Consider the following 13,093-nt stretch of genomic DNA (forward strand, 5'->3'; position numbering starts at 1 on the left):
TATCATAAATGTTTAATAAAGAAAAGCAGCTGGCTATAAGAATCAGTTGCAGGTCCTGCAGTGATACCATCACTCAGGGAACCTGAAAGCAGGATGAAGGTAAGGAAACGCTGCTGCTTTACTCAACTGTTATTGATCTAATTACAGTACTTTTCTTGAGCCTTATTTCTGTTCTGCTGCAGCCTATACATGCATGATTATCATGACTGTGAATACGCAGAGAGTATTTTTCATTTTTCACTGTTTTCCTCAGTGACGTTCTGTCATGATGGAAGAAGCTGAAGATGGTATTGCTGTGGTGGGAATTGGATGTAACTTTCCAGGAGGTAAGCAGAACTCCAAGCTAACAGGAAATCAGAGGAAAGGCGTGCACAGTGATACCTTTGAGATACTATATTTTTTATTGCAGTAAATGAAAAAAGAAATCAACTATAAATATTTGAAATATTTAGATTGTGCTCTGATAAATCTAAAACATGAGTAAGTTTTGCTTTTTAAATCAATTTATTGGAAAGAAAAACACTTTTTCTGTGTGGTTGTTTATTAAATGAACACAACAGACAGATGTATGGAATTACAGAGGGATATGTCGGTTTCTGTGACCCCGTGTAATGTATATTAAGGAAAATGTACAATTTTTATTTGGGACATATCTGAAAGTTGGCATTTTGACAGTGTTCATTTGAGACTGAATCGATTAAATCTTTGCTCAATCTTCCAAAGCTCTGATTCAATTCAAGACATTTCAACAGGAAAAGTGAAATCCACTTTTTACATGTGGTCCCATGAGCAAGGCTGCATGACCCTTCATGAATCTTCAAAAAGGGTGAAAAGCCAAGGACAAAATCTCTCTGGTACCACTGAGTCTGAATAATGAATAATGTCTTTCTTTCTAAATGGATAATCCATCCATCCATCCATCCATCTTCCACCGCTTATCCGGGGCCGGGTCGCGAGGGCAGCAGTGTCAGCAGAGATGCCCAGACCTGCCTGTCCCCAGACACTTCCTCCAGCTCTTCCGGGAGGATCCCAAGGCGTTCCCAGGCCAGCCGAGAGACATAGTCTCTCCAGCGTGTCCTGGGTCTTCCCTGTGGTCTCCTCCCAGTGGGACATGCCCGGAAAACCTCCCCAGGGAGGCGTCCAGGAGGCATCCTAAAAAGGTGCCCTAGCCACCTCAGCTGGTCCCTCTCGATGCGGAGGAGTAGCGGCTCTACTTCGAGCTCCTCCCTGGTGACTGAGTTCCTCACCTAATCTCTAAGGGAGCGCCCAACCACCCAACGGAGGAAGCTCATTTCAGCCGCTTGTATCCGGGATCTTGTCCTTTCGGTCATGACCCAAAGCTCATGACCATAGGTGAGGGTGGGAACGTAGATTGACCGGTAAATCGAGAGCTTCGCCTTTCAGCTCAGCTCCCTCTTTACCACAATGGACCTATACAACAACCGCTTTACTGCGGCCGCTGCACCGATCCGCCTGTCAATCTCACGCTCCATCCGTCCCCCACTCGTGAACAATACCCCAAGATACTTAAACTCCTCCACTTGGGATAGGGTCTCTCCACCAACCTGGAGAGGGCAAGCCACCTTGTTCGGGTCGAGGACCATGGCCTCGGATTTGGAGGTGCTGATCATCATCCCTGTCGCTTCACACTCGGCTCCGAACTGCCCCAGTGCATGCTGTAGATCCAGGTTTGACGGAGCCAACAGGACAACATCATCTGTAAAAAGCAAAGATGAAATCCTGTGGTCCCCGAACCAGACCCCCTCCAGCCCCTGGCTGCACCTAGAAACTCTGTCCATAAAAATTATGAACAGAACCGGTGACAAAGGGCAGCCCTGCCGGAGTCCAACATGCACTGGGAACAGGTCCGACTTACTGCCGGCAATGCGGCCCAAACTCCTACTCTGGTCATACAGAAACCGGACGGCCCTTAACAAGGGGCCCCGGACGCTGTATTCCCGGAGCACCCCCCAACAAGGAACCGCGAGGGATGCGGTTGAACGCCTTCTCCAAGTCCACAAAACACATGTGAACTGGTTGGGCGAACTCCCACAAACCCTCGAGCACCATATGGAGGTTATAGAGCTGGTCCAGTGTTCCGCGACGAGGGTGAAAACCACATTGTTTCTCCTGAATCCGAGGTTCGACGATTGGTCGAATCTTCCTCTCCAGTACCCTGGAAAAGACTTTCCCAGAGAGGCTGAGCAGTGTGATCCCCTTATAGTTGGAGCACACCCTCCGGCCCCCCTTTTTAAACAGGGGGACCACCACCCCAGTCTGCCAATCCAGAGGCACCGTCCCCGACCGCCACGCGATATTGCAGAGACGTGTCAACCAAGACAGTCCCTGCACATCCAGAGACTTAAGGTACTCAGGGCGAATCTCATCCACCCCTTGCCACCAAGGAGCTTACCAACCACCTCGGTGACTTCGGCTTGAGTGATGGACGAGTCCACCTCTGAGACCTCAGCCTCTGCTTCCTCCACTGAAGATGTGGCAATGGGATTGAGGAGATTCCTTGAAGTATTCCTTCCATCGTCCTATGATATCCCCAGTTGAGGTCAGCAGGCCCCCACGTCCACTGTAAACAGTGTTAGTGGAGACCTGCTTTCCCCTCCTGAGGCGCCGGATGGTTTGCCAAAATTTCTTCGAGGCTGACCGCTAGTCCTCCTCCGTGGCCTCCTGATTTCCTCCCAGACCAGAGTTTTTGCCTCCACAACCACTCGGGCTGCAGTTCGCTTGGCCTGCCGGTACCTGTCAGCTGCTTCTGGAGTCCCATGAGTCAACAAGGCTCGATAGGACTCCTTCTTCAGCTTGACGACAGCCCTTACTTCCGGTGTCCACCACCGGGTTTGGGGGTTGCCGCCCCGACAGGCACCGGAGACCTTACGACCACAGCTCCGGGCAGCTGCTTTGACAATGGAGGTAGAGAACATGGTCCACTCGTACTCAATGTCCCCAGCCTCCCTCGGGACATGAGAGAAGCTCTCTCGGAGGTGGGAGTTGAAAACCATGCTGACAGAGGGTTCCACCAGACGTTCCCAGCAGACCCTCACAACACGAATTCAACTCACCACCAGGTGGTGATTGGTCGACAGCTCTGCTCCTCTCTTCACCCAAGTGTCCAAATGGATAATCATGTTAAAATTTTGTTCAATCTCAATCATGCTCTTTTGCAGGGGAGGGGCTCGACAACTTCTGGAAGGTTCTACTGGAGGGGAAGAACTGCGCTGTGCAAATTCCCAAAGAGAGGTTTGATGTATCCAGCTGGTATGACCCAGATGACAACAAGGTGGGAAAATCCCGCACAGCCAAGGCTGCCCTCATTGATAGGTATGTCGTTAAACTCTAACAGGAAACAGATTCAGATAGCCATAATTATATATGTTTAACATAATATAGTGCATGTTCTCATTGGAGTTTTCAGAACTTTCTATCATTCATGAGAATAATATTTTATCATTTCATCTGTAAAGCATTAATTACTTTTAAGTGACTTAAGATTGCATATAAAATTTTTGTGTACACTTCGCATTTCTCAGACAAACAGAAAGGAGCATGTTTTATCTTTCTCAGTTAAAAGAGTGAACTTACTGAAAACAAATAGATCAAAAACTTAAAAAATTATTTTAGTTCCTTATTTCACGCAGCAATAATTTATGGATTTATCAGAAATGAGTTTGAGAAATTCCCACATTAAGCTGTAATTAAACATTTGTACAATTACATACTTCAAACAAATCAATGAAAAACTACTAATTACAACAATATTAATATTTTCAATGAGCTACTTCAACCTATGCTCTGCACAGAGAAATATTTATAGTGGATATCAAAAACTCACAACAAAAAATGTCAATATAAACTGAAATAAGGAGCGCAAATATGACAAAAATGAAAATGAAACTTAAATCACGTGTTTTGCTGGTGCAACGTTTCAGCCCGCTGGGTCTTTTTAAGGAGCTGAAAAGACGCAAAATAAAGTAAAATTTCCGTCAAGACACTAGCGGGCTTAATAAAGGTAAATATTAGGCACAATTCAGCGTGACTGAATTTAGGCTGCCTTCTGTGTCTGATGCTCAGAGATAGAATGAAGTTTGAGGAAGTGGCCTCAGAAGAAACTTAAATCTTTCATCAGCTCTGCTCTTAGTTTTGTGTGTGTGTGTGTGTGTGTGTGTGTGTGTGTGTGTTGGGGGGGACTTTCTTGGTAAAGACTTGGTATTTTAAGCTATAAATCATATTTGATGACTTGTAAAATGATGACACACAAGTTTGAATGGCCTCGGCAGACTTCAAATGAGCCATTTTAATTGTGATTAATCGCAATTAACTACAGGATTGGGATGCGATTAATCGGAATTAAGAAATTTAATCGTTGCCCAGCTCTAAGTGAAGGTGAGAAATGCACACATTCAACTGTAATTAAGCATTTGTACAATTACATGTGTGAAACAAATCAATCAAAAATATATTAATGACAACAATATTAATATTTGCAATGAGTTACTTCAACCTCTGCTCTGCAAATAGAAATATTTATGGTGAATTTCAAAAATCCACAACACAAAATGTCAATATAATGTTTTCTGAACATTTGCAGGTACAATGAGTTTGACCACAGGTTTTTCGGTATTAGTGACAAGGAAGTGGAACAAATGGATCCCCAACAAAAACAGCTCCTGCAGTGTGTATACCGGGCTTTAGAGAATGCAGGCATTCCTATGGAGAAGGCCAGCGGAACAAGGACAGGAGTGTTTTTTGGTGAGACAATGACAAGATGTTCTCAGATAACAATAGAATTAATTCACGCTATACATATGTAGAGTCATAAATGCTCAGGAAATAAATGTTTTCTACTGTTTTCTATTGTAGGCATAATGAACAGAGATTATGAAACAAACGCAGCATATGTACATCCAAGTGTGATCAACCACTGGACAGGCACAGGGCTCGCTATGAGCATTGCAGCAAACAGAGTCTCCTACATCTTCAACTTTACTGGACCCTCGCTGTCCATAGACTGTGCCTGTTCATCATCTCTTGTTGCGCTGCATCTTGCCTGCCAATCCATTAAACTCGGTCAGTATGTCGTCTGACGGAACTCAAACTTGGAGTGAAAGTCACTCCAGCAAGCGTAGTGGATGACTGACAGCATGGCATCAAGCGTTATTGAGGAAAAGGATTCTTCTCTCTCTTATCAGGTGACTCTGAGATGGCTGTATGTGGAGGAGTCAGCTGCATTATTGAGCCAAGAGTATTTGTTGCACTCAGCAAGGCCAGGATGATCTCCCCTGATGGAACCAGCAAACCTTTCTCCAGAGGAGCAGATGGCTACGGCAGAGGGGAGGGCTGTGGGGTTGTTCTCCTGAAGCCCCTTAAAAAGGTGTGAATGTGGAAAAAACTAAACAAGTAACTGTTGTTCTGTTACTTTCAGCTTGATTGGTGCCATGTGATTTCTTTCCAGGCTCTCCGAGACCGTGATAATATCTGGGGTGTCATCAGTAAAACAGCAGTAAACCAAGATGGACACTCTGTCACTCCAATCACCAAACCCTCCATGACACAACAAGAGGAGCTGCTCAGAAGGGTCTATTCAGTTTCCGACCTGGAAAATGTCCAGTACATAGAAGCACACGGGACAGGAACTCCAGCTGGAGACCCAACAGAGGCAGGGAGCATTTCAAATGTCATTGCTAAAGCCAGACCCCCTGGTTCAAAGCCACTGTGGGTTGGCTCTGTGAAGAGCAACATTGGACACACTGAATCTGCAGCTGGAGTGGCCGGACTCATCAAGGTTCTCCTGATGATGAAGCATAAGACCATTGTTCCCTCAGTTTTCTACTCTGATGACAGTTCCAGTGTAGATGCCAAATCCTTGAACATCAAAATTCCTCAAAAAACAGAAAAGTGGAAAACAAGTAGAGTAAGAACTGCTGGAGTGAACAACTTTGGCTTTGGGGGGACAAACGCACACGCCATTGTCACACAGCACATGCAACCATGTGCTGAGCAAAAAATTGATGAAAGACAAGTGAACTACTTTGTCACATCAGCCAGTTCATTGAAATCCCTTTCTATGACTATGGAAGACACCATCAAACAGCTGGAGGCAGATGAGGAAGTTCACCTGCAGTCATTGTGTTACACATCAGCCTGCAGGAGAAGCCACCAAAAGCATAAATTCAGAAAAGTCATTGAGGCATCATGTGTTACTGACCTTAAAGAGAAACTGAGAGCTTCTGTTGGAAAAAATGTCACCCCAGCCACCTTAGATTCCAAGTTGGTTTTTGTGTTCTGCGGTAACGGTCTCACTTACCACGGTATGTGCAAGCAGCTCCTGGAAAAAGAGTCTGTGTTCAGAGAAAAGATCGCTGAGATATCCCTGTGTTTCCAAAGTCTGGGCAGTCTTAACATTCTGAAGACACTTGAGAGTGAGACTGAGAGTAGTGACTTCAACAATCCAGATGTTATTCAGCCTCTTCTCTTTGTCGTCCAGGTGGGGATTTCCACCTTACTGAAGCACTGGGGGGTGAAGCCTGATGCAGTTCTTGGACACTCTGTTGGTGAAGTTGCAGCTGCTCACTGTTCTGGCCTCTTGTCACTTGAAGATGCAGTGAAAGTCATATATTTCCGGAGCACTCTCCAGAGGAAAGTCACAGGAGGGATGATGCTTGTGGTCAGCAACATGCCTGTTTCAGAGGTATCATCTTTTCTTCCTCCCTACGCTGGTAAAGTTTGTGTCGCTGCTTTCAACAGTCCTCATTCTTGCACCCTTTCTGGTGACGCAAGTGCAATTGAGAACCTCCACGAGGAGCTCAGTAACTCAGCTATTGGTCCAAATCTGTTCCTCCGCCTGCTTGATGTTCCCACTGCCTACCACAGCCACATGATGGACCCGATCCTATCAGATATTGAAAAGGCAATTGGCTCCTTGCACATGAATGAGCTTAACGCAGAGTTGTTTTCAACAGTAACAGGCAAGGAAGTTCAGCAGGGAGATTTCTGCACAGGCGAGTACTGGGCCCGAAACATTCGTGAGCCAGTGGCTTTTGAGCAGGCATTGAGATTAGTAGCTAATGATAAGAGGAGCTTAGTCTTTGTGGAGATAGGGCCAAGAAGGGCACTGCAAAGAAACATCATGGAAACTCTGGGAAATGGCACAGCTGTTCTTGCCTCTGTGTTGCCAAAGAAAGATCATGAATCAGTCAGGTCTGTTGTTCCTCAACTTTTTGAACTCGGTGCTCCAGTAGACTGGAACACTTTCTACCGGGGCTATGAGACGATGCCACTGTCTTTCCCACGATACCAGTTTGATTGTTCACACAGAGATGTTATCATTGGAGCAGCACAGAAAAATACACAAAGTGACCACCCAGTGCTCCATCAGACAGGAAGTGGAAGCAACATTTTCACCTGTGATCTGAAGTCCGAATCCTCTTCCTACTTGACAGAGCACAAGTACAATGGGATACCCATCATCCCTGGTGCTTTCTATGCTGAGGTGGGTTTAGCTGCATTCATGGCAGCTGCAAAACCAAAAGTGCCCCTCAATTCTGTCCAGCTGAGTGTCAGTTTTCACAACCCATTTGTGTTGAGTCAGAAATCACCTGAACTTAAAGTGCAACTTGAACAAGAAGACCAAGAAACCAGATTCATGATACTTTCCTCTTCTGCTGTGTATGCATCAGGCACTGTTGTTTTGAATGAAGAGAGGCTGCTTGAGGAGTCATGCATTTCACTGACCTCCATCCAGAAACGATGTACATCTGTTGTGAACCTTAAGGAGTTCTATGGCTATCTCTCTCAGGGGGGCTTCCAATATGGGGATGTATTCCAAAATAAAGCAGACATACATTATGGGGAAGAACTGAAGGAGGCTTTTGCACCCATCTCAGTCCCTGAGGAACTGATGTCTCAATTCTATGATTACCACATTCATCCCGTTGTGTTGGATTATCTGATGCAGCTTCTTCCAGTTACAGTTGAACACATCTTTGCTGGTAGACCAGGATTTCCTGCCAAAATAGGAAGTCTGAAAGTGTTTGAACCCTTGCAAAAGGAGATGATTGTTTATTTGCGAGCCACTGATGTGGGCACTGATCACTTTGAGGTCTGTGGCTGCTTTGTAGACAGTAAGGGGAGAGTGTTGGTTGAGGTTAAGCATGTGATGATCAAATACCTTGGCAGCCCCTCTCATGTTGTTGAGGAGTATTTCTACCACAATGTCTACAGTGTAATCCCTGGTTTCAGTCCTGCTCCTCCTCCAAAGGCCCTGGTCTTCTGTGACCCTATTGGGATTGCTCAAGGTTTGCAACAGCATCTGGACTCGAATTCCAGATATGTATCATTCACACATGCAAAACACATTTTGAGCAGTGGGTTTCCTTCTCTGTTGGAAAATCTCAACATCACAGATATTGAGAACAACTTTGATGAGGTCTTGTTTCTCTGGGGCAAAGAAAACCTCACTTCACATGGTGCCGATGTTGTTCTTCAGAACTTGACAAGCTGCTGTGAGGTTTTCCGACAAATTGTCCTTCACCTGAAACAAATCCATTTCCCAAACTCAATTAGAGCAGTAACATATTGTTCATCTGATATCACCGTAGACCACATAAATCCAGGTTTTGCTCTGGCTGGGATGACAAGATCTTTCGCTGCGGAGATACCAGAGCTTTCTTTTCAGCTCATTGATATAAGCACTGTCTCTGCCAAGGACATCGAGGCACTGTCTGAGGTCCTCAGGTCATATCCTTGCAGCAGCTACCCAGAGTTAGTGGTAAAAGATGGGCAGATATTGAAGCCTTCTGTTGTCCGTACCCCTCCAGAAACTACTGACAGTTCAGAGGGCCATTACAACTCTTCAATGCCTGAAACATGTGTCTTTCAAACAAATGATGCATACAATATAACTCAACTCAGTGCCATTCGCTTTGAACTAGATGCCAAGGAAATGAGTGAGACATTGGTGGAAATCCAACCAAGGAAACTGTGTGTCCATACATTTGATTATTTCCCTGTCAGTTCCTCACATCTAAAATTTGGTCAGACATTGTACTGGAACAAGCATTCATCTCAGAAACACAAGCTGCTTGCTCTTGACTTCAGTGGGACTGTTACGGCAGTGGGAACAGATGTAAGGAAACTGAAAGTAGGAGACCATGTTGCTGTATGTTATCCTGTGGTGGCTACTAGTAAGGTGAGAGTCCCAGAAGATGTTTGTTACCGCACCAAAAGGTTCCCATATCTTGAGAAAACACCAAATGTTTCCCACTTTGTCCTCGCATTCGAGATTGTTCGTCAAGCATTGCCAAGAGCCAAACATAATTTAGGGATCCTTTGCTCAGTGCATAATTCTGCTCTGGTGGAGGTTTTGGCGTGTGCTTGTACCAAATCTGGCTGGAATGTAACAGTTGGCACACAATGCAATGACTCTTTCGTCGATGTCAGGCACATGAAAGCATGCGTCATCTTGCCTCCACTGGATGAATCCCTGGCTGCTAAGGTTTCAACATTTCCAGGCATTCAACATGTTGTGATCGTCTGTGAATGTCCAACGGAGGGTGTGAAAACTCAGGAAGTGATTCAAAACTTTAAGGGCAGTGTTCATGTACACACAATCCAGGTGTCAGATATTTTCAAAGAGGGATACCTGAGAGCACACAAGCCACACATTCAACACTGGTTGAGGTCCCTGAATTTCGACAGGAAGTTTGCACTTCGAAACTTCACTTTTCAGTGTGAAAAGTCTGGAAGCAGATGCCTTGATTCAGAGAAACCACAGTCATACTTTTGCGCAAAGACACTGGCTGTAGTGACTCTGGAAAAGGGTGATGGCCAGAAGCTGTCTGCCATTCCACTGATGCCAACAAACACACTGCTTTTTCGAAAGAGAGCCGTGTATATAGTCTCAGGAGGTCTTTCAGGTTTGGGCTTTGAAACTGTAAAGTTCATTTCTCAAAGAGGCGGTGAGTACATAGTAATACTCTCAAGGAGCAAACCAAAACCTGATGTACAGCAAGAGATACTCAATATGGAGAAACAGTGTGGCAACAGCATCACCAGCATGGAGTGTGACATATCTGTTTCTGAGCATGTGCACAAGGTTATTTCTGCCATCAACCTCAAGTTTCCCGGTTGTCCGATTAGGGGGGTGTTTCACAGTGCAGTTGTCTTGCGTGACGGGCTGATTGAAACTCTTGACAGATCTCTGTACGAGGAGGTTTTTAGACCCAAAGTCAATGGTGTCCTGAATCTGCATCATGCAACGCAGAAGTGCAAGTTGGACTATTTTGTGTGCTACTCCTCCATCTCTGCTTTTCTGGGAAATTCATCCCAAACAAACTATGCAGCAGCCAATGCTTTTCTAGACCTGTTTTGTCAGTACAGGCGCAAGCTTGGGCTGCCTGGACAGTCTATCAACTGGGGTGCCCTGAACCTTGGCTTGCTTTTGAACAAAGAACATTTCCAGCGATTTCTGGAGGCAAAAGGCATGATGGTTTTAGATGTGCCTGAAGTTCATAAAAGCTTGGAGCAATGTCTTGTGCTCAACCGACCCCAACAAGCTGTGTGCAGGTTTCATTTCAGAAACATCCGCTACAACATCCTTTCTCAAAATAGGGCCTTGACAATGCGTCTGTCAGCATTAGTTGAGGAAGCTTTCCAAAAATCCAAAGCGATGGAGTGTGAAGATATAAAAGCTGATGTTGTCTCACCAAAACTCTATGTGATCTCTCTGCTAAGTGAGACCATAGGCCTGGATCAGAGTGAGCTGGGAGATGACACAAATCTGTCCTCCTTGGGCATTGACTCCATGCAGGCCATGACTCTGCAAAATCTGATCTTTCAGGAGAGAGGTGTGAATGTGCCTTTGGTGAAACTATTGGATCCTGATGCCACAATATCAACAGTGATCAGCATGCTGAGTGAAGCAGCTCAGGGTGTGCATGACAGTGAAATGGAAGAGTTTCCTCCAGCTGAAGACAGAAATGTTCTCTCCACCAGATTTTAAAGTCACAACCAGAAGCAATTTAGAATCAGTCATTAGAGCATCATGATCCTGAATTGTTGAAAAATATGAGTACTGTACAGAAGAATTCTTAATGCCATTGACTGTTTATACTTTTCATTTGCACAATGTGTATTTGATCTCAAAGTTTTCTTACCTGAACAGTATGTTATTATTTGATTTTGTGTTTGTTTCAGATATCTGGAATCACTTTCTATGTTGTCACAGTCTTACTTGCTCTGTTTTATGAATGTAGTAATCGTGAAACCAAAAGAAAAATTATATTACAACAGACATGTTTTGATGGTTCTAATGGTAATGTTTGTAAACTGTACAGTTTGGGTTTTCTTTTATGTTGTTGTTTTTTTTTTTTTTTTTTACATTTGATTAAATTCTAATCAATACAGGGAAATCTTCTGCCTGTCACAGAGTCCACTCCAGGCTGATGTTCAGGTCAGCTTTAGTTTTATCTCTCAGCATTCAAAAATATCATCATAATGTATTATGCAGAATTGGCAGTTAAATATGTCAATTTTATCTTTTCTTGCAGATAATAAACCCACACAGAAAAGAGAAATAAACAGCTTTTAATGTGATTCATATCAGATGGTCAACATCACCAACATATCTACAGGGTTTTCAGAATTATTAGGCTAATGAGTATTTTGACCACATCATCTCCTCTTCATGCATGCTGTCCTATTCCAAGTGGCACAAGCTGTAAAGCCTACTACCAATTAAGCATGTCAGGTGATGTGCATCTCTGTAATGAGAAGGGGTGTGCTCTAATGACATCAACACCCTGTATCAGGTGTGCATAATTGTTAGGCAACTTCATTTCCTTTGGCCAAATTAGTGGGGCAGATTATCTCAATATTTCATAAGAATCTTTCACTTGGTGATACAAGCACCAGAATTGGTACAAATGATGTTCAGAACATACATTTTAAGAAAAGTACGTTAGCCATCAGAAAATTCAAGATGGCTGCCAGTTTTCGAGATGGCTGCCAAAGCAAACCTGACAAATTGCATTTTTTGAAGAGAACTCCAATTAACACAGTTTCTTTATGGTCCAAATATAAAATGAATGTATGTTCATATAATAAAGCCAATGATGCCTTGAAAATTTCAATATGGATTGCATCAAGGCAACAGTCTGTGAAATGCATTCTGAAAGCCCTGGCAACTGGGGCTGGAAAAAGCATGGGGAAGCCTGGGAAGTTCTTTGGTCAACCCTCCCACCCATTGCTCAGTCTTGTCAGTAGCTGACAAAATGTCGTTGCACGGGTGAATGTCAGGGACCATGCAAATGTTATCGCTACATCCTGAAGTGCACACAACTGTGTACCCCTAAATGCAAAGAGTAAAACAATGATTTAGGTTAAAGTCAAGCAAGTTAGTTCAGTCTGTTGTACTTGTGTCATGGCAATTTGAGATACCACTACTGAGACAGTGCTAATTCATATAATTGTTATCATATCACTATAATCCTTAATGATATTGAAATTTTGATTGCAGAATTTGATTCCTCGTGTCCGAAAACATATATTTTGTTGTACAGATCATCAAAATGTCATTACTTTGTCAATATTTAGTACAAATACTGTTTCATACTGGAATGAATGGCAGCCATCTTGAAAAAAAGGTGGCCAGTTTGTTTTTTTGAGTTGGCTAACATGCTTTTCTGAAAGAGGAGGTTCTGAAGCACCCGTGTGCCAATTTTGGTGCTTGTGTCACCAAGTGAAAGATTTTTTCAGCAATCTGCCCCACTAAATGGGTCAGAAGAGACATTTAACAGACTTCGAAAAGTCAAAAATAGTGAGTGAGATTTCTTGTATAGAGATGCAGCACTCTTAAAATTGCCAAGCTTTTGAGGTGGGATGATTGACCAATCAAGCGTTTCATTCAAAATAGTCAACAGCAAGAAGCATGTTTAAAAAACCAGGCGCAAAACAACTGCCCATGAACTGAGGAAAATCAAGCATGAAGCTGCCAAGATGCCATTTGCCACCAGGTTTGCCATATTTCAGAGCTGCAACATCACTAGAGTGCCAAAAAGCACAAGATGTGCAACACTCAGGGACA

The 13,093-nt window shown here is 44.0% G+C and overlaps 1 protein-coding gene across 1 annotated transcript; it reads left to right on the forward strand.

Annotated features, from left to right (window-relative positions):
• The first annotated feature begins 52 nt into the window (after positions 1 to 52).
• Positions 53 to 11,011, forward strand: LOC115394755 (phthioceranic/hydroxyphthioceranic acid synthase-like). Its single transcript, XM_030100100.1, has 7 exons — positions 53 to 99; positions 254 to 326; positions 3,180 to 3,333; positions 4,601 to 4,761; positions 4,873 to 5,079; positions 5,202 to 5,383; positions 5,465 to 11,011. Exons 2-7 carry the CDS (start codon positions 266 to 268, stop codon positions 11,009 to 11,011), a joined length of 6,312 nt encoding a protein of 2,103 aa, XP_029955960.1. The 5' UTR covers positions 53 to 99; positions 254 to 265.
• Positions 11,012 to 13,093: the final 2,082 nt, after the last annotated feature.

This window comes from Salarias fasciatus, chromosome 9, assembly GCF_902148845.1.
Source record: "Salarias fasciatus chromosome 9, fSalaFa1.1, whole genome shotgun sequence".
Classification (NCBI taxonomy): domain Eukaryota; kingdom Metazoa; phylum Chordata; class Actinopteri; order Blenniiformes; family Blenniidae; genus Salarias; species Salarias fasciatus.

Coding starts and splice junctions, on each gene's coding strand:
- LOC115394755 (XM_030100100.1), top strand. CDS start 266: ATGATGGAAGAAGCTGAAGATGGTATTGCTGTGGTGGGAATTGGATGT. Junction 3,334..4,600: donor AAGGCTGCCCTCATTGATAG/GTATGTCGTTAA, acceptor GAACATTTGCAG/GTACAATGAGTTTGACCACA. Junction 4,762..4,872: donor AAGGACAGGAGTGTTTTTTG/GTGAGACAATGA, acceptor TTTCTATTGTAG/GCATAATGAACAGAGATTAT.